This window comes from Antedon bifida, chromosome 5 (assembly GCF_963402885.1).
Source record: "Antedon bifida chromosome 5, ecAntBifi1.1, whole genome shotgun sequence".
Lineage (NCBI taxonomy): Eukaryota > Metazoa > Echinodermata > Crinoidea > Comatulida > Antedonidae > Antedon > Antedon bifida.
Window position 1 is genome coordinate 28165028 of NC_136230.1, and position 21711 is coordinate 28186738.

Here is a 21711-nt window from a genome sequence, read left to right on the forward strand (position 1 = left end):
TCTACTCTAAATTCGGAAATCAAATGTTTTTTTTTCTTACTTTGTGCTACAGATAACTTATCTCATGGTTCTGTTGCAAAATAGCACCGTGGGCCAGTTTTTATTGCGTAATCATGATGGATGATAGGTCCATGGTACAAACATCAGAGATAATAATTTACACGTGCGGAATTTCCAAATCTACCCAGAGCAAATTTTAGGTTGCATTGACAAATGAGGGTTAGGGTTAGTTATGTATGCCTTCATTAAATGTCCCCTATTCTTGATTTTTCTTATAAAGATACATATATTCAATAACAAAAATCAGTCATTAGTAGCTCAAAATCATTACGTCATTTATTATTGTATATATGTTTAACATCGCAATACATTAAGTACTATAAAAACCACACATGCTTGTACTTTAACATTATTCTTAGAATAAAACATTATAGTTTACACGATACACACAATAAAAACATTATTATTAATATTTCACATTAGTACTTTCTAAACCATCTAAGCTGCTATCAATAACATTTGAGAACAAACAAACATTCTTAATACACTTTTTTAGTAAGAAAAGTTTAAAAATGACGTAATGACTGATGACGAAATATAATCATATTATTAGTAATAGCAGGGACCTTGGTATAACATACCCTTTTCACATCGCTTATACAAAACTTAGTACACCACCGAGGCGTCGTCAACACCGGCGTTTGATGTGGTGTGCACAACGTCACACCGCCTAACAAAATTCCGGAGTTTACATACATCACCAAGGCGTCGTCAACACCGGCGGTTGGTGTGGTGTGCACAACGTCAAACCGCCTAACAAAACTCCGGAGTTTACATACACCACCGAGGCGTCGTCAACACCGGCGTTTGGTGTGGTGTGCACAACGTCACACCGCCTAACAAAACTCCGGAGTTTATATACACCACCAAGGCGTCGTCAACACCGGCGTTTTGTGTGGTGTGCACAACGGTGTAAATCCGGACTTTTGCTAGATAGGCAAGGTATAGTTAGTTGAATAAAAATACTACAGTTATATATACACAATATATAGTATTGGCTGCATGCGCTAATTGCTATTACTGACCAGCAGTTACAATTAAGATTAAATAAAAGTCTTTGAACACGGAGAAAATATTAGCCTGGGAAAAAATATACATTTTATATTGAAAAAAGTGTATTGAAATATTCAGTGTCTCCTAGTATAAATAAAAAGTACATTTCATTTTAAATAATAACTATAATATGTACATAAATACCATATATGGTTTACCAAATAAATAATACATTTATGAATAGATAAAAGCACCAAATGTTTTTAATTTGATCAATTTATAACATTGCACATATTTAAAAAAAATTGTTAATAAATATTTGTAACGGTTTTTTCTCCCAATCATTTTGGTCAGTACATGATATGTATTGTTTAAAAAAAATAGATACTACAGAATTATGCAGCAATAATGTTTATTTAAATGTGTATCAATATGCCTACATTATTTGGGGCCAGGTACATATATATATTTCAATTAATGCTTGGTTCCCACGGACACATTGATGTAGACGCAGCATCAAATGAGTTGACCAATCACAAGTGACAGTTTAGCTGATCATCGCGTAGTGATTGGTCTAATTATTTGCGGTGTTGAGTTCCCTTCCCATTTGAAAAAAAACCATGATTTACTTTACCGAGTTCATGATATGTTTCTATCTAAGTTTACTGTGTGTAACTGTTCAATTAATGCTTTAGGAAAAACTTTTATAATTTTAAAAGCCCTACCCTGTTTTTTTGTAGTACAACCATGGTGAGTTAAACTTGAATCTCTAAATTTACTGTAATTTAGTTCAAACTATTTAATGCTATTTGGTGTATTTTATTGTTTTATAAAAACAAATTGTCTATAATACTTCTTTTATTGTAGTACTGTACTGTAGTTTTAATGTGGAACTTCACACCTTTTAAGGTGATTGATTAAAATCAATGACAAAGTCCAAATATTTGAATATGTTATTTGGTGTGTTGTAATGTTTTTTTTTATAAAAAAAAATTGTTTAAAATACTGTAGTACTGTAGTTTGTATGTGAACACGGTGGGTTTGAAAAAATACAACTTGTTAAAACACTGTAGTACGATATGACACAGTAGCCTTTGGCATTCACAGACTACAAAGCAAATATTCCACATTTTTGTACAAAATAAAAAAGGGTAAATCTTAAAATATGAGGCATGTCTAGACACCCCTTCTTCAAAACCCAGGCCCAAATGTAAATGATGAATTGCCTCAGTTGAATATAGCACCTCACTTACATAACATTCTCATACCAGGTAGGTTTATACCTCCCTGCTCATACAGTATTTGTTCCAGGCTCTTCCCCGACAATGTAAGCCGTACAACAAATACAACAACAAAACAAACCCATAGTAATATAGATGGCGGTGTTTAGCCAGAACGCAAAATAGTACACGACACCACTACAGTAGTTGTCGGCGTAAACGTGACGGGTATCAACTTTGCCTCCGTAAATCCACATATTTCCTGAAAAAAAAAAGGAATTAAACTTTAATATTTCCGCAGTAATTGTTTGTGAGCATGTGCAAAAGTTTTGATATGCTCTGTTGTGAAAAAAAAACCAAAAAAGGTTAACTTTAACCTTATATAAAAATCATTTGTACTGAAATTAAGCAGTTATAGCTATTATACTAATATCCTATAATATTATATAGCAATATCCAATAAAACTAAACAATATCCCATAATAAAATACTCATATCCCATAATAAAATACTCATATCCCATAATAAAATACTGTACAATATTCCATAATAATAAATAATACAGTATCTCATAATAAATAATATCCCATAATATAGCAATAATATAAAATATATCATAATATAACAATATTCATATTAATAGTGTCTACCATTAGAATACTGTATCCAATAATATAAACAATATCCCATAATAATATAACAATATTTCATAATATAACAATATTCCATATTAATAGTGTGTAACATTAGAATATCCAATAATATAAAACAATATCCCATAATAATATAACAAAAACCATCCGATAATAATATAACAAGAATATCCCATAATAATATAACAAGAATATCCCATAATATAACAAAAATCCCATATATATGAATAAAGATGATTTGGACTTACCCACTATAAACCACGCAAAAAGAAAACATCCAACAAGATGCGTGAAAAGCCCTTGTTTGGCAGTTTGCGTATTCCCGCTATCTTGATCCCGCCACGTAGTCAATCGCACCCAAAGATCTATGACTATTTTGAGAACGGTGAAGGCGCCGCCAATGATCAGGTAAATTGGAATGTACATCTCTCCGGGACAGTCATTTTTATAAGTTAAGCCTAAAATTCAGATTAATTTTAATCTTTTTTTCTCGAAAAAGACATTATTTTGATGTGATGGATTGAATTAACATACAGTAAGTGTACGTGTTGTCAAGCCGCGAAAATAAGCCTTTACTTTATTCAGTTTCAAATCATGTTCTTACATATTACCAATGTCAGCAATATTTGTTAGATTTTAGGGATAATAATTAATATACAAGGAAGGCCAGCACTCACATACATTGACTAGAGACACTATAGAGACGGATACTGGAGAGAGGAACTGGCTGTCACAATGGCAGATAGGAAGTTATGGAGGAATCTAGTCATATAAGTTTGGGTATGTCCTGGCGGACTAAGTATAATAATCATTCACAATAAGTTTGCATTGTGTCTATTGTATAAAACTGAGGTTGATATATAAAAAAAGGCACACTGAAAAAAAGTAGAAACACACTGAAAAAATGTAGAAAAAAAACGAAACGAAACGATCATTTTAAAAAGTCTTTCAGAAATTTTGTTGTACCTTTATACTGTTTTTGTTTTGAGAAAAATAAATGGAATGAAATTAAAGTTTTAAAAAAATAAAAGGTTTTATGACTAAAGTAAACTTACCAATTACAATCATGGCAACGGGAATAGCTAGAATGACTCCCATCATTATTGTACAGGCAACTAAAAACGGAAAAAATATATATAAATATTCAGGGGACACCTCGAACATCACTGTACGTTTCAACAACATATTTTCAGTGTTGTGGTTTCACAGCAATTTATAACTTACATGTTTTTAACAATATCATGACAGTCTTTGCAAGAAACTCAACGATTCCTGATGAACCAGCCTTGGCTTCTTTAATCTCGCCAAAAATTGCCTGGTACGACGGTGGCGCATCTACAAACAAATAATCAAAGATACATTTTTTTATATATTCACTAATGGTGAAGGAATTGACATTGTACAATTCCCCTCAGCACTATTTATTAATATTATATAGGCCCTAGTTGATATTTAATATATTTAAAATATGTAATAGAGCACAATATTACCATGATTAAAAAGCTTGATTTTGAATATAAAATAGTTATGGAGAGGCTTCGATTTTCTGTAATTTAAATCCGATAACATTTTATTTTTATTGAATTTATTAGTAGTAGTGTACTACTTTAGTTTTGGAAATTACCTTTTTGTACTTGATCATAAGTTGGTGGAGCAGATTGCTGACGCCAATATCCTGGCGGTGGGTTATCAGAATCCTGTAGGGGAAGGGATATAAGAACTATCACTTTTTAAATCAGTATGGTTGAGATGGGTGGGAGTACATTTTTATATTGGCCACGTCAGCTGGCTAAACTTTATCAAACAAATCTAGGCCAGCCTGCTGTGTGTGTGCTATGTCCTAGCTAGCTTATTAGCTAGATCTTTATTACTAGGCCTAGATACTAGGCCTAGCCCTAGCCTAGCTAGTAAGCTAACCCATCAATATACTATAAAATAAACGAACTAACCATTGCTAATTCCATTTCTGTTATTTAAAATAGCTCAGCCGCTAATCAAACTTTAACCTAGCCCCCACCCACACTACACGACTTTCCCGCCAGTCATACAGCAGGCCTAGGGTAGGTTCTGTTATTTTTGTTGATTGCTCAAGCGCATCGCAATAATTTAATTCGTTGTTCTGCTGCCACCAATCATTATTGAGAGCAGACTACTGATATTGGGCAACTGGGCAACTTTATAAAAAAAAAGTGTAACTGGGCATACAAAAATACATTTTAAATACGTATTTAGTTTTCAATTTGTATTTATTTATTTTTATCGTTACAACAAGTAGTATATATTTGTGCATTTTTACATCTAAAATAAATTTAATCCCTAATCATTCAATCAATCAACTATTTTAAAGATGTCCCCCCCGAAAAATATAATTCTTAATAAAATTTTTGTTGAATATGCCATCTTAATATAACATATAATAGTTATCCACTTTGACCAAAAATTGGATCGAAAAAAAATGTATTTACCTGAATTTAAATTTAAAAATTTTAATTTAAAACAAAAAAATGGTCAAATTGGCTGCCAGCCAGTGGGTTTTTGGTTGAATTTAACCATTTATTTTGTCAATTTATAAGTGAAAACATTATTTTTTAATTTGTTTTTCTATGGAAGTGATTAACTTTATTAAAACTACAAAATAACATATTCAAAGTCTGATTTAATTAATCTTCATTTTTCATGTTTTTGAGGGACAATACATCTTTAACAAAATTATTTAAGGTGAGCTTTTGTAAATGTCTACTTTTATTTGAAAATATAAATGACTCCTGAAAGATTTCTCTATATAAATTGCAAAAAAAAGAATAAAAAGCCAAGCGAAATTCAAGATTCTCAGAGAGGAGTGTACCCCACTGCCTTAAAAAACGCTGTCAAAAGACCATCAGCTATAATTCTTGTACAACGTTTGGCAAGTTTTGCAACATTTGACAACAGCAGATAAACCCGCTAAGATGTAAGTGACATTTGTCAGCCAAAAAGCAAACTTGTAGACAGTTCCATTACAATAGTTATCTGCCCGGACATCATCAGTATTTACATCAGTTCCGTAAATCCACACATTTCCTGAAAACGATAATGAACATCCATTCTGTAAATGTGTTAAGCAAAACATTCTTACAAATTTGTGACGACCAAACTATGTCAATTAATAGTTCGCATGCGGGAACATTGGGACGTGATTACTCGCTTCCCACCTAGACACAGGTTTGATGGATTAAGGTCCAGACAACAACCGACGACACATCGATTGACCTGACATAGGTTGGTCGTTGGAAATCGAAAGCTCCTATCACCGATTCCAATATTTGTGACTAGAGAAAAAAAAAACACCCTATACACCAAATCATATAGTACATATAATAGTATAGTAACAAATTCCTGTACTCACCAGCAATAAACCAAGCAAATAAGAAGAGCCCTACCACAACGCAACAAGCTGTCCCAGCAATTGTACGTCTGAGATGTGCTTTTATGTCAATCTTACCATCATGTATGTTGGCCAGTACTTTTTTATTGGTTTGTACGAGATAGATAGCAATCATATATTCAACCAATGCAAATGCTCCACTAACAATAAGATATATCGGTATGTACCCTTCGGCAGGACATTCATCTATGTAAATTGATCCTTAAAATACCAAACAAATAAATGAATTATAAAATAAAAGTTTAACCATAACAAGAGTGGTCATGTTTACAGTAAACAATAATTTAAAAAAAAACATGGCATCATAATCTTGAGGAAGAAGAACACACTTATTACGTGTAGTAATGAAACAACATAATCTTCTTTGGGGATGCACCAGATTCTCACCCAGTGCTGTATCTGCACATATATATTTAGCCTGTATCATAGTCACATTCCGTAATACAGCATATCTTATGAGTTTCACATGCGATTCCTTATATTATGGAAGGTTAAGCTAAGGGTTAGGTTAGATGTTATGATACAGGAATTCATGGAAATCACCTATGATACTCAGGTAATTTAAATATAGTACTGAGAGCAATTTCTACCTGCTTTAACAAAATAACAATACTTACCGATAACTATCATGGAGATGGGAATAGCCATAGTGATTGCATAACTGGCTACTGTAGGAAGGAAAAAACATCAACATTTATTCTTTACTTAATTTCTCATGAACACTTAATCTTTGCTGCAACAGTAGAACAGAATAAGCTTTTTTATTTATCTAAAGCTCTGTCTACACTATCAAACTTTATGTGATGTGCCCATATATGGACATGCTGATGTCCTATCACTACCATATTTGGGTATATCACTACCATATTTGGGCACATTACACCTTTTTTTGTCAAACTAGTTTGATAGTGTAGAGCTTAACAATTTTGCTATTTCCTATTTTACTTCAAAGTATGTAAAGCACATAATTAAGAGCCTGCTCATAAGCGATTCCATTCGAACCCTCCAGTGAAAATAGTTTCAATTTCAGACACAATTTACTTACTTGTGCTCAACATACTCAAATCCAACCGTTGTTTTTTGTTGTTGGAATCAGGCAGAGGTGGCATAATTTCATTCTTGGTAGAATCAAACTTAATAAGTAGAAATAATCATGTCATGATCAGGTGATTACAGTGATAACAAATTAAAATAATAATAAATGAAAATTTATATAGCACCAGTATCCTCCTCAAAGTGGTGCTCATGAGAATGATACCACACTCAATGCATAGACAGATAATAAAAATCTTACCTTTTGTGAAGTCATTATGCTTGATATTCACCTTGTTTGGTCGTTAGAAAAATAGAATAGGCCTAGGATCACAAGTACAAACAGTTTAATTAATTATATTTCATTATATTTAGTTTCATCTTACTCCTTTGAAATATAATCTCACCCTGGTCTTTTTACTCAGATAAACATTTTAAACTTTGACTAATGGCGTATCTAAACATCTACATTTATGGGGCACTGCGAGTTAGGGCATTGGACTAGCAATCCAGAGGTTGTGGGTTCAAGCTTCGGTCCGGTCAGTCCTTGAGCATTCTTTATCCACTTTACTCCTCCTCACCCAGGTGACAAATGGGTGGTATTTAAGTAACTGGGAAAGTAATTCAGACTCAGGGAGGGGACGAGTGGCGTACAAAGAAAACAGAGAAGAAAGCGATTTGAGTTAAATGTAGCAGAATGGAGCGTACAGTCGATGATAGACAGCCCCGCCCACTCCACTCAAATAGACCAGAAAGAAGCGCACTCATTGCTAAAGAGCTTTTGCGTAACTATGTAGACATAGCTGCCCTCTCTGACACAAAACTCGCAGGTGATGGTCAATTGGTTGAGCAAGGGTCTGGATATACCATATTCTGGTAAGGAAAACCAGCAACAGTCCGACGAATTCACAGTGTGACAATTACAGTTTGACACAACATAGTCTCTAGACTTTCTAAATTGCTAGATGGAAAGAATAAAAGACTATGCGCCTTCCACTATAAAAGACAAGCCACCATTATCAGTGTGTGTATGCGCCGACTCTTCATGCTGAGTCAATGGAGAAAGAAGCCTTTTATGGGGAGCTAGATATTTGGATTGGAAATCAAACAACGTTGAATACCAAAATGATGTTTTTTACAGAATTTTTATTTAAATGTTTGTAAATGAATTTTAATTAAGAATTATATTACCACCGATTCATAATTTGTTTATTCTATTTTCTACTGCCACAGATACAAAATATACATTTAATATAAGATATAAATACAATTCTAAATATACATAACACTTTCTATTTAGGACAAATATAAGACACGCCTTTGGTGTAGATCAAACATATTGATTATATAGAAAAAAAAACCACCCTTTTATAAAAGCATTCTACAACAAAACACTTCAAATAAGTTCAGTTTGCAATTATGATTAAATGTTGACTATTAGAAAGAGGCGAAACAAGGATTTTTTCATATATTAATAATCTGTAAAAAATAGATATCAAAAGTATTTAATAGTTTCATTTTAGCTGTTTAAGGGGGAAAGTGTGCACCCATAGCACTACCCCCTTGAATCACCCTTGCTATAGCAGGTCTAACTGTCACGATTCTTAATAAATTTTGTATAACTTTACCTTGGATTCAGCTGCTATGACTTGAAATCAGCGAAAAATCTTGAATTCAATTTAGGTTTTGGCCAAGTAGTTTTTGCCAAAATATTTTTCTGATTTTAAATTTAACTAAGGCTATTAAAGCTTCGTTTCGATTTAAAGTAGTGATCCGACACAGTGGCTGATATGTATTGAAATAAAATAAAAAATTAATTCTTGTTTATTTCCTTATAAATGTTTTCTTTGGTGGAATTTGGAATTTAAATTACAATTTATTAATGGTTCAGTTGCAATTTTTAAACAACAAAAGAGTAACACCTATTTTAGGGTTGAAGCAAATTGAAGGAATTCTAAAACTGTAAAAAGATACTTATGAAGGGGGTGTGTGAGCCGTCAAACCTATTACATTTACATGATTGAATAGTGTAATGTGCAATAGTGGAGAGTTGAATATTTTAGAGTGCAATAGTACAATGAATAAATATATATAAAATAAGACTGAATACAATGGTATAAAAACATCTATATTGAAATATTTAAATATAAATTGTCATGAGTTGAAATATTTAGTATTAATGTATGGGGCATACTGTAGAGGTATTCTCTAGCATATAAATCAACACAGATTGAGATTGAACTGATTTTAACACGGTATTCTGGTTTTTTTTACAGAATGCATTCTGTTAAATACAGAATGCATCTTGTTTACAGAATGTATTCTGTTTACTGCTGTCTATAGCTTTGGCACCATCCGTTGGCTTACATTATTGTTTTACATAAACTAACTTTAAGTTAATTTGTATTTTCTTAATTTTCTGCCATTCTGATATATAAACCTAAATTATCATGATCATCAAATGTGTACTGTCATCAATAAAGATTATTCATTAGAGAAATAAATATATAAATTACTACAAAAGAATATAAATCAGTGAATAATCAAATTCATCAAGTCTATGATTAGAAATATATAGATACCACTTCTAATTTTACTGTATATAATAAAAATAGCATTTATAAATAAGAAATGTCCACATTGTCCAACAAAGTGTTAAAATGGAATTCCAATCCGAGTTTAATATAAAGTACAAATATGGAAGCTTTCCAGTAATAATCTCCCATCATTTACACAGACAATCTGAATCGAGTTTAAGAAATATTTCCTTCAGAATATTTTCAACACAGATGTCTACCTGTCTTGATATATTCAAATGCAAATTGTGTAAAATAGCATATCTGGCTCCAATATTAGAAGAATAAATTTATATAAATATCTTGATAGGCATACTAAAAGGTGCAACGAGACAGGACGTTGTCATGTAAGATTTAACTGTTTTCACTGGTACCTCCAGACACCCCGGCTGCGCAGGCAGCGCAACAGAAACAGCAGCAGAGTAGTCCGAGGATGATGTACGTGGAGTTCAACAACCAAAACGAAAAGTAATACAAGGTTCCGTTACAGTAGTTATCCGAGTTGATGTCGTCAGTGTTTGGGTCGGTTCCATATATCCATACATTTCCTGCAGAAAAGGGTAAGATTAACATTGGTGAGAGAAAACACATTGTAAAGCCTTGTCTACAATATCAAACTTTATGTGACAAAAAAAGTGTGATGTGCCCAAATATGGTAGTGATAGTGTAGATAGAGCTGAACTATCCAGGTATGTCGAGACATATAGCATCAGGATACTGTATATAGCCTGGCGCTGTCGTTATAGTGATCCACACACGTTTGTTATCTGTTGCGGCACATCCATCGTTGCTGAATAGATCTGCATAATCATATTTTAGGTACTAGTATTTATTGTTATACAAATGAAAATAATAAGTCTTTATTCAAATGACTAAACATAACTTTATTCGATTGGAAGTCATTCAGCACAAAAATCATCTTACAAACCTAGAACATCGGTGAACTTTTCGCAAGTATTGTAGAACAGTTTATATGAGTACTAGTTACGTATGTTTATATTCCTTGGGACGTGATTCCTCAACAGTTTTTCTGGATTCGAGATCCATGCAAAGATTAATGACAGAACACGACCTAGGTACGGTTCATGGAAAATCTCCCTAGCCTTAACCACTAAGTTACTCCTGAACTCACCAGCAACGAACCAGGCAAAGAGGAAGCAACCAAGAGGCTACTACAAGCTCCTTGCTTAGTCACCTAATTATCACTAAGCTACTCCTGAACTCACCAGCAATGAACCAGGCAAAGAGGAAGCAACCAAAGAGGTTACTACAAGCTCCTTGCTTGGTCACCTAATTATCACTAAGCTACTCCTGAAATCACCAGCAATGAACCAGGCAAAGAGGAAGCAACCAAAGAGGTTACTACAAGCTCCTTGCTTGGTCACCTAATTATCACTAATCTACTCCTGAACTCACCAGCAATGAACCAGGCAAAGAGGAAGCAACCAAAGAGGCTACTACAAGCTCCTTGCTTGGTCACCTAATTATCACTAAGCTACTCCTGAACTCACCAGCAATGAACCAGGCAAAGAGGAAGCAACCAAGAGGCTACTACAAGCTCCTTGCTTGGTCACCTAATTATCACTAAGCTACTCCTGAAATCACCAGCAATGAACCAGGCAAAGAGGAAGCAACCAAAGAGGCTACTACAAGCTTCTTGCTTGGTCACCTAATTATCACTAAGCTACTCCTGAAATCACCAGCAATGAACCAGGCAAAGAGGAAGCAACCAAAGAGGTTACTACAAGCTCCTTGCTTGGTCACCTAATTATCACTACGCTACTCCTGAACTCACCAGCAATGAACCAGGCAAAGAGGAAGCAACCAAAGAGACTACTACAAGCTCCTTGCTTAGACATCTGATTATCCTCTCCATCTTCAGATCTACGCTTTGACCACCGAGAGCAAAGGTCCATCAAGTTTTTGGCGATTGTAAATGCGCCGCCAACAATCAGGTATATGGGTATTTTATCCTGAGCTGGGCAGTCATCTTTATAAACAGCGCCTAGACACAATACAAGAAGTAAAATGTATAAGTTTGTTATTATACTGTAATTTTTATTTTATTTATTTTAGCAGATGTTCAACAACATATCAAATCATTTATACAGGAAGTTATTTGAGAAAGACACAAAAATAATTTCCAAGTTTTCTTTCTTTCAGTGGAAATATTTAGACATGAGAAAATCTGACCTTGGATTTGAACCTAGTAGCCTGGAATTGGTAAGCATGAATGTTTACCACCAGCTTTGTACTTACCTATAACAATCATTGTGATGGGCACAGCCAGGATTAACGCCATCATTATGGTACAACACACTAGAAATGAAACCAAAAAAAAAAGAGGTTCACATGTCTCCATAAATAGACACAACTAATTTACTTATAAATATTCTTCATTCAATGTTTCTTTTGAAGTTGTGTTTAATAACACTTTACTAAAATATTGAGTTTTGATTGGATGGAGAATTGGTGCGACCTTGAATGATGCATCATGATTAGTTGGTTATTGCTGGTATCTGGATGACGGTTTTACCAGAGGGACAAATACAGGCCCATGATCATTACATTGTACCCCTTTCGCATAGTATACACAGTTTTTTTTATGGTGCACATGATAACAATGCATATATATAGGATCAACGGCTTTACATCCATCTGAAGGACGAGGTGATTAGAATAAAGTAAGAAAACACGGTTTTAAACCCATGGCTCTGAAATGCCTACCATTCACAAAACATTATACAGGAATTAAAATAAAATAATAATTTAATACTTACATGTGTTCAGGAGGATGAGAAGCAGTTTTACCAGGAAGTCAACAAATCCAGAGGAACCTGCTTTGGCTTCTTTAATCTCGCCATAGATTGACTGGTACGATGGTGGAGCATCTGATATACAAAAGAAATATTAAGACCAATTAAATTATTAGATTATATTAAATTAAATATTGTTTGAAAGTTTGCATGGTAAAATCAAAAGTTAGCGATATACCATGTATATTTAGTTCTAAAAAGAACTGTTGAGTTTCTCGATGTTTTGATAAATATACTTTGATTGTCCTCATTAGTCAGAAATGTTCTAAGACGATCGAAGTTGGAATAGTTGTTGGCAAATTACAGGTGAGTTCAGGAATAGCTTGGTGGTTAAAACTAGGGCGATTTTTTCAATTTTCCACAAAATCAAGAAGATGTACAGTATACTTTGCAATAGCATGCATCCCAACACACAGTATAAGAATCCATGAACATCATTTTACAAATGTTGCAGGTTGGACAAAAGCATATCTTAAAATTTAACCACATATAGTAAATATTTATTATACAACAAACATATATCATACGGTATATAAATTAGGCTAATTTTTTTCAATATTATATATATTGCACTATGTTCGAGAAATTGAAAATATTTTAAAGGTTATCATAATTTATTATAATACAATTTAACTTTAATTTCATTATAATAAATATCATCAAAAGGAAATTTCATACTAATACTGTATATCATTTATAAACATTTGGCAGGTTTTTATTATTATATTACCTGTATATTTCATTTATAAGCAAATATTTGGAAGGTTAAATGTCAACAAAATATTAATAAGAAAAGATGATAAAGTTAGAAAATTTGTTTTGTAATTATATTCAGGCATGATCGAATGTTTTAAACCGTTTTACCTTTTTGTATTTGATTGTAGTCAGGTGGAGCAGGCTGTTCCGTGCCATAGTTTGGATTATCTGGTCCCTGTTCAAGATCCTGTTGAAAGGGAAACTAGTATTAAACTTAAAGATGTATTGTCCCCCAAAATCATGAAAAATAAAGATTTTTAAAATCGGACTTTGAATAGGCCATTTTGCAGTTTTAATGAAGTTGTTCACTTTCATAAGAAAAAAAAAACGGGAAAAAAAATTATTTCACCTATAAAAAGACAAATAAACAGTTAAATTACCCAAAAACTCATTGTCTTCCAGACAATTTGACCATTTTTTGCTTTAAATTACATTTTTCTCAGGTAAATAAATTTTTTTCAGACCCAATTTTTTGTGAGAGTGAATAACTATTATGTGACATTAAAATAACATATTCAACAAAAATATTTAAAAAAATATTTTTTTAGGGGGACAATATATCTTTAAAGTATTTGTCTAGAAATAGGTCAAAACGGTTATTTGGAATGGAATATTTCCATCAAATTCTAAGAGCTGTATTAGAATCATCCAGGATGATTAAACTCTTTTAAAAAATTCCCACATCTAGAAACTTACTACAAATATCAAATTATTAAAAACAAAATGTTTTTTCCCCAATTATTATAAATTTATAAGTAGAAATTTGAAAATCATTGTAATTTATCATTAATTAAGTTTTTATTTTAAATTTAGTAGCTACTTACAGTACTGTAGTATTGGTAATCTACATTGTAAAACTACTGTATATTATTTTTATTGTTAAATGTTAAGTTCTGTCTACACTATCAAACTAGTTTGACAAAAAATATGGTAGTGAAATGCTTAAATATGGTCATCATCATGTTCATACATGTATGCACACATCACTCTTCTTGTCAGCATAAAGTTTGATAGTGTAGACAGAGCTTTTAACACAATAAAAGAAAAGAAATGCATACACCTTAAAAGGTCTAAAGGAAGTATCACTTCCAAAATTTGTTATCTGAAGTCACATGCTGACATACATTATGTAAACAAAATGTTCTATTTTACAAATCTGTCTACAGGGAAGTTACATGCTGATATATTAAAAAAATCCCATTTCCATAATTATAATAATGAGTTTGATCTTTAGTAACAAAGTAAATATTGACATTTGTTTAATCTTCATATAATACTGTAGGGATAACTTCCATTTCACAGGAACTGTAGGCGTATGTAAACAGCACTATGGAAACTGTGTTGATCCACTATAGGTCCAAACATGGCTGTATAACCACAGGTCCATATCTAAAATCTAAACTGCCCAGTGGTATATGGAACTAAATTAAACGGTGAAGATTAAACTTTTATGAGAATGAGCAAAAACTGCCCTGAACAAGATTGGAACCAGGAATCTTCTGCTTGATATGCAGGACAATTTTAAAAGCCTTAATACAAGGCTAAATTATAAAATAATATAATAATAATAGTAGTATAAATAAAATAATAATAAAACACTTTGCACTAGGCCTAACACCAGAGGCCTGGATGGTCAATAGTCAATAATTTTAAACACTAATCAATATAGAGTTGATGGTTCAAGCAATATGCTAATAAACCCTAAATGAAAACATAATCAATAATATAACAATAACATAATTTCAGGATAGATTCTGACAACTGGACCGACAACAAATATACATACAGTATATTTTATTTTATTCTTTTTATTATATTGGATAAATAAAAAATTATGATGAGACATTTTATACCTTGTTTAGTAATGTTTGCACAAATAAAAAAGTATCTATTTTGATAATATACTGTCTACATGAACCCCTATTAAGGGGACACATTCAGGACCCAACGAGGCGTCCACTTAATAGAGGTTGTGACTGAATATGGGTTGGCCTACAATACTGTATTACCTGTAAGTGTTGAAAGATATAATTTGCCTCTTGTTTTAAAGGGAAAGTGTCCACTTAATAGGGATGTCACCTCAACAGGGATGCTGTACTATACATTTCTGCCTAAAGCTCTGTCTACACTATCAAACTTGTGACAAAAAAATGTGATGTGCCCATATGTGGACATGATGCCATCACTACCAAATTTAGGCATATAACTACCATATTTGGGCACAAACTAGTTTGATAGTGTAGACAGAGCTTTAGTCCTAGTTTATATTCAGAATAAGTCTGGTCAAATGTTAAATAAAATCAAATGCAAAATAAAACCGAAGAAAGCAAAATTCAAGCATACAAAGTAGTAACATGCCAGAATATTATTTGAATATACATGATAATAAAAATAATATAAAAATGTTACAAAAATGGTAATTTAAGCAGACATTGATTGTCCTAGAATTCTCGCATCGGTGATATCTATTATTACAGCAAGTCTGCAGCACACTAGGCGCATGTGAAAGAATTGAAGTGTATTATGAGGGATCATCCATGTGATTAATGAAATTACATCCAAGTTTCATGCACCTCACAAATGCAGCTGATTGAGGAAACAAAGGACTGCAAAATGCAAGAATTTCTTTCATTTGGTAAAATATAAATACAAAGAGTGTAGGATGAACTGCATGATTGAATTACAATTCCAATGACAATATACATACCATATCAGTCATAAAAAATGGTATTTGTAATTATTATTTTACCATATCCAGTTGTAAAGATGTACTGTTAGTGAAACATGAATACAAAATAGACATAGAAAATGCAGTTTTAAAAAGTTATATTTTGGAATTATTTCACAAAGTATTACTGTACCTCAATTTGTAAAACAACTTAAAGATTTACAGTAATTCCGTCATGTACAATTTTTCGTTGTTTAATAACACGCCGCCATCATCTTTCATGAAACTGATCAAGTGGTAATGTAGCTTTTATTATACTGCAGTAATGTATAAGTTTAGTTTGTTTCAATGTAGCTAGAAGACACTGCAATACACACTAGTTACTGCAGTAACTGCAGTTATAATAATGTTGACATGGTCCCTAATTCTTTAGTTCATATTTCAGAAACAATACATCTTCTCATTATTCTGCAGTAGTACGATAATAGGAGATGGAAAAAGCACAGGATAAATAATTGTTAAGAAAGAAATGAAAAAGAAAAATGTGAAAAAAAGTAAATAAAAAATGGAAAATTTCAGGCTAGGTGGGACTCACCAACTTAGTGTCTGTTTGTTCATCAGAATTCGCAAGTGCTTGCTGTGTATCATAAAAATTAAATACAAAACTGCTAAACTCATACTAGTTAAGCTACTGTAACTAATAGCATTATATTATTATTATTAGTCTATAGTATAGGGCCTAGGCCTAGCTCTCGTGTCGTGATATATGGATGTTTAAGTCTTCAGTCGGGTAAAGCGCAGAGCACCACATCTCAGCACTATAGGGGGAGCAATAGCCCTCCCACAAGAAGAAGGCAAGCCATCCATCATTCATAAAATGGGAAGGCTGCTAAGGCCTAGAGTAGTATATAATAATATAATAAGCCTACCAGTCACACCAGGCAGGGAGGTCACACTGTGTGTGTGTAAGTAGAGTAGGCCTAGGCATAGGCCTAGTTATTTTTAGGCCTCCTCTTTTTTAGCTCAGACAGTCTAGCTTTTAGCTTCTTACAGAAACATAAGCTATCATTCAATACAATGAAGAGTACATAGAAGAAACCCATAATACAAGTTAACACTAAAGCTACCTTTTCTACTTCCATTTCTCAAATGTTATAAGTCTTTAGTTTAGGAGGAATAATAAAGGTGCGCCGCCTCTTTTGTTGTTGTTGTTCTCTCTGCTGCTGCAGCACGTACTCTCTCACTGCTGTGTCATATTTAGTTATGCATGACTGCTTTTAATCTCGTGTGTACTTTCTTATACCTCCTCGCCGATCGATCCTATAAATAGTACAACTCTAGAGGGCGATATGTTCGTAATTTCTTCAAAAGAAGATTTTAAATGTAAAAACACAATGAGATAAATAACTGACATACACTAAACAGTGTGTATTTATTCTTTAAAAATGTCTAAAATCTAAACAAAAAACTATACATTGTAACAACCAACACACTGGTAGTGTATTGGCATTTGTATTACTGTATTAATATTGCAGTATGGAATCCGGAATAAAAAAATCAGGCATTTTGTTAAAATAGAATACACAGAATAATGTATAATTAGACCTTGTATGGTCGCATAATATTATAGAAGCCCGCCATCAATTCCTAGCATTGAACACGCATTAATATTCTGCAAACAAGTCTTCATTACATGCAACAATTTAGGAATGTTATTACGTCTATTTATGTCACCTCTTATGAGGTACGGTAGACGAAACGACTTTACTCCGTACTGCTTTTACATCGGTTCTTTCCATCTTTTGCGCCGTGACTATGGCCGATTTTAACCTTGATTTACCGCTCATTTTTTTACGAAGTTCTTCCATTTCTTCAAGTTTTCGTTTCTCATTTCTTTCTTCCATGTTTTTTAAAAGTTTCTTTTTGAGTTTCAACTCTCTTCGTTTCAACTCTCTTACTTTACGTTCCTCCTGTTTCTTTTTCTTTCGCTCATCATCTAGTTTCTTTTTCTTCTCTTTTTCAATTTGTTTTATCCTCTCATTTTGAAGTTCTGTAACTTTCCTTTGAACTTCCTCCTGTTGTTTTATTTTCTAGGTAGAAAAAAAAATGAAATACAAAAATAAATTAATGTTAAACAGTTCCTGGTTGCATAAATTTTTTTTCCAAAAACCTTCTTTGAAAATCTGCAAGATTGCAAGATGGGAAATGCCCTCTCTAAGATTTTTAGAGGAAGTCTTTTGGAAAAGAAATGTTGCTTCCTGATTATTCTAACTAAAATAAAAAAAAAACATTTTGCACCAAAAGGTATAAAATTTGTGGATTAGAGAATGTGTTTAACATTACTTTTATTCGGCAAAATAATTCTGTTAATAAACGAATTGATTGCAATTGTCTCTGCGCTAACAGCAGTTTTCTCTCTTCCATTGCAATCTTCCGCTGCAACTCGGCTTCAGCTTGGAGTCGCTTCTTTTCGTCCTTTCTTATTCTTCTACGCGCTTCACGTTTTTCAAGCCGGCTCATTTTTCTCATGGCTTTCTGAACTTTCCGTCTCTGTTTCTCCCGTTCCTCCTCTTCTTTCTTTCTCCTTCAAAAAAAAAGTTTCATCTAATTTAAATTGATTAAATTCCAAGCAGAGTTAAATAACATACTATAAAGCTCTGTCTACACTATCAAACTAACTGTGATCAGCCCAAATACGGTAGTGATATACCCAAATATGGTAGTGATTTGATCATGTCCATATATAGCCACATCATATTTTGTTGTCACATAAAGTTATATATATTATATTAGTTATAACTTTAAAAACACATAAAGTTTGATAGTGTAGACAGAGCTTTAGTTATAACTTTAAAAATGGTTAATTAATAGTAGAGGAGACTACAATAACAACATTTATAAATGTCTACTACTAGTCCATGGAAACAGTTACTACAAATACCTTTCTTCTTCTACTCTTTGTTCCTCTGCTTCTCTTTCTTTTTTCTTTTGTTCTTCCCTTTCTCTTTCAAGTTGTATGAGCCTTTCTCTCTCTTTACTTCTTTTTCGTATTGATTTTGCACTCATGTGTTTTGTTTTATCAAAATCAACCTACATAAAATTACAAATATTGATTTATTATGGCTGGGAGTCTCACAATTGAGAAGTCTCAAGCATCTCAAACTTGATGTCCCAGCCATTTCATTTCCTCCCCTACTCAAATAACAATCTATTTTTATCACATCATTATTATCATCATTACCTTAAAATGAAATTACAAATAACATAATTTGTGTATTATGTTTTAAAGACTGGGAGTCTTTTCTTAAGACAGCAGCAACCTCAAACTTGATGTCAGTCATTTCATTTTCAATCATCACATTTTTCCCTCCCCATCTCCAAAAACAACCATTATTTTTATCACACCATTACCTTATAATCCACAGTGTATGCCTTGCCATCATCTTTCCTCATCAACTTCATTCCTTTTAATGAATCCATCGCTTTTACAAAACCAATATATTCTGTAAACTGTATATAAGCACTAAAAGTAATATTACCACCAAAGTTGAAATTTCCAAACTTTCCTCCAGTTATTTGATTTTCGTGTCGATACGAGTCTAAAATTGGTATATCAACGTTACGCAGCTCACCGTATTGTTCAAAGATTTTACGAATAATAAACTCACTCGGATTGTCCGGGTCCTTTTTCGTTGAAAACCATTTACCAGGTAGATTTTCCAGATGTATCGTGTCGGGTCTTTCACCCGGATTACACTCATTCATGTGTTGAGCGTCACGGAAGAAAGAGTCCCAGTCGTGACGTGTCGGGTGGGCAATCTTAGCTTCCGCTGCTCGAACTTTTAGCAGTTCTGTGAAACCAGACAGCTTGATGTTTTTGCCGTCAAGACGAAGCATTAAAACTTTTAACAGAGCTTTGGTTTCAACTTCAGCCTCGAAGCGAATAAAATCAAAAGAGCTTTGTTTTACACGGAGGATAATGAACTGATCTGGGTGTATCATGTTCTTTAGCTTCTCCATCACCTCCCAGTTACTGATCGACTTGCCTGGTGTCTTAAGTTGTGGCAGGGTCACTGAGATGCTCATCTTTGCAATGGGTTTTAGGTAGAGTTTCTGCGGCTCAAATAATTCTATGGCTTCGGAAGTATCATTGCATAAGGTCGTGGAAGCCATATTGTTGTAAATGTTAACATCACTTTCACAACAGAACCTCTCCTAATTAGCTACACACAAAATCTGAAAATAAAATATACCAATATTGTATGTTAAAGGCTAAATGTGACAGTAGATCATGTTTTACGATAGCTTTTTTAACCTGAATCTAAGTAATCTTCAAATGCATTCCTACTACACTGTACGCCTAGCTTATTATAAATTCACAATACTACTGTAATGATGTTGAACATCAGTGAAGTGGCAAACCTAGCCTAGCAAAATATAGTAGCATAAAAAATAATAGGCCCTAGGGGTTCATTTCATCTTGATCTAGACTGACACACATTGACAGGGGGGGGGGGGGGGGGGAAGAGGTGCCTACATTATATAAATACACTAGAACTAGGCCTACACTGTTTTGACTATCTATTACATCTAGTCCTAGCTAGTCATTCTAAAAGATTAGCCTACTGCTTAAATTTTGATTAGGGCCTAGCCTAGGCCTACCAGTTTATTGTTTATGCAATGCATGTCCACAGCATGCAGTAGCAATATGCCTGGCCGACCGTGCCCGATTGTCTGATTAACGTAGGCCTAGCCTTTATATTTAACGTCAAATATATGATAATGTACACAAATGTCCATATAATTTACCAGAAATTAGAACTAAAATAAACTGTACATAATGTTGAATTTCAATAATCTTGTTAAGATCAATAAAAACAACTTTAAACGACTCGTTTTCACGTTTCCCCGTTGTTGTTAATTTTGTCGTCCCATATATTCGATTTCGCGTGTTCTTCGGTGGTGTGTGCCGCCCTCATTCAAAGTAGGTGTCATCAAAGAACCTAGTGTTCTTTGGTACCAATTGAAGGATGGATGGATAATAAAAATATTATAATTACGGATTAAAGTTTTAAGCCCGAGCGAGAAAAGAGAGTCACATAATTATATAAATAGTTAAATGTTAATAGTTTGTTCACATATCTTTTTTATAATTATCACCGACACCCTATTGTTTTAGCAAGTGGATCACAGAAACATCAATCAAATCTTCCAGAATTAACAAGAAATTGTTGTACATAATAAAACAATAAAGCATTTTCACAATTCGAAAGAAGATCGGAACCAAAAATAAAAATTTCACTTAAAAATTTAAAATTATACGTTAAAGAAAAATCCTTGGCTATATCCTCAATAATTGAGATAATCTCTTTGTGTATTGTAGTTAGGGCAGTAACATAAGAAGTGTATTGAATATACTTTTTCAACATTTAAGCTTGGTTCCCACTAGAACGTAACGCAAGGATGTAAACGCAACGCAAGCGTTTTAACCAATGACAAGCGAAGTTATAGAC

The 21711-nt window shown here is 33.1% G+C and overlaps 4 protein-coding genes across 5 annotated transcripts; all 4 read right to left on the reverse strand.

The window, feature by feature from the left end:
• Positions 1-186: 186 nt before the first annotated feature.
• LOC144842029 (uncharacterized) lies at positions 187-5005 on the reverse strand. The gene is made up of 6 exons (XM_078698365.1): positions 4876-5005; positions 4551-4623; positions 4151-4261; positions 3982-4041; positions 3175-3384; positions 187-2535 (listed from the first exon to the last, which is right to left on the reverse strand). Exons 1-6 carry the CDS (start codon positions 4888-4890, stop codon positions 2345-2347), a joined length of 660 nt encoding a protein of 219 aa, XP_078554491.1. The 5' UTR covers positions 4891-5005; the 3' UTR covers positions 187-2344.
• Positions 5006-5228: 223 nt separating this feature from the next.
• On the reverse strand, positions 5229-7004 carry LOC144843237 (transmembrane protein 272-like). The gene is made up of 3 exons (XM_078700031.1): positions 6968-7004; positions 6312-6551; positions 5229-5986 (listed from the first exon to the last, which is right to left on the reverse strand). The coding sequence occupies exons 1-3, from the start codon at positions 6996-6998 to the stop codon at positions 5805-5807; spliced, it is 453 nt and encodes a 150-aa protein (XP_078556157.1). The 5' UTR covers positions 6999-7004; the 3' UTR covers positions 5229-5804.
• A 1527-nt stretch (positions 7005-8531) lies between these two features.
• LOC144841862 (transmembrane protein 272-like) lies at positions 8532-17483 on the reverse strand. Of its 2 annotated transcripts, XM_078698129.1 has the most exons (7): positions 17326-17427; positions 16794-16835; positions 13639-13717; positions 12739-12849; positions 12218-12277; positions 11754-11963; positions 8532-10506 (listed from the first exon to the last, which is right to left on the reverse strand). In XM_078698129.1, the coding sequence occupies exons 1-7, from the start codon at positions 17338-17340 to the stop codon at positions 10313-10315; spliced, it is 711 nt and encodes a 236-aa protein (XP_078554255.1). In that variant the 5' UTR covers positions 17341-17427; the 3' UTR covers positions 8532-10312. The 2 variants fall into 2 exon arrangements, with proteins under 2 accessions (XP_078554255.1, XP_078554256.1); XM_078698130.1 differs by lacking the exon at positions 16794-16835 and having other exon boundaries at positions 17326-17483.
• A 115-nt stretch (positions 17484-17598) lies between these two features.
• Positions 17599-21148, reverse strand: LOC144841861 (A-kinase anchor protein 17A-like). Its single transcript, XM_078698127.1, has 5 exons — positions 21008-21148; positions 19610-20434; positions 19140-19288; positions 18542-18782; positions 17599-18288 (listed from the first exon to the last, which is right to left on the reverse strand). Exons 2-5 carry the CDS (start codon positions 20369-20371, stop codon positions 17929-17931), a joined length of 1512 nt encoding a protein of 503 aa, XP_078554253.1. The 5' UTR covers positions 20372-20434; positions 21008-21148; the 3' UTR covers positions 17599-17928.
• Between the last annotated feature and the right edge of the window lie 563 nt (positions 21149-21711).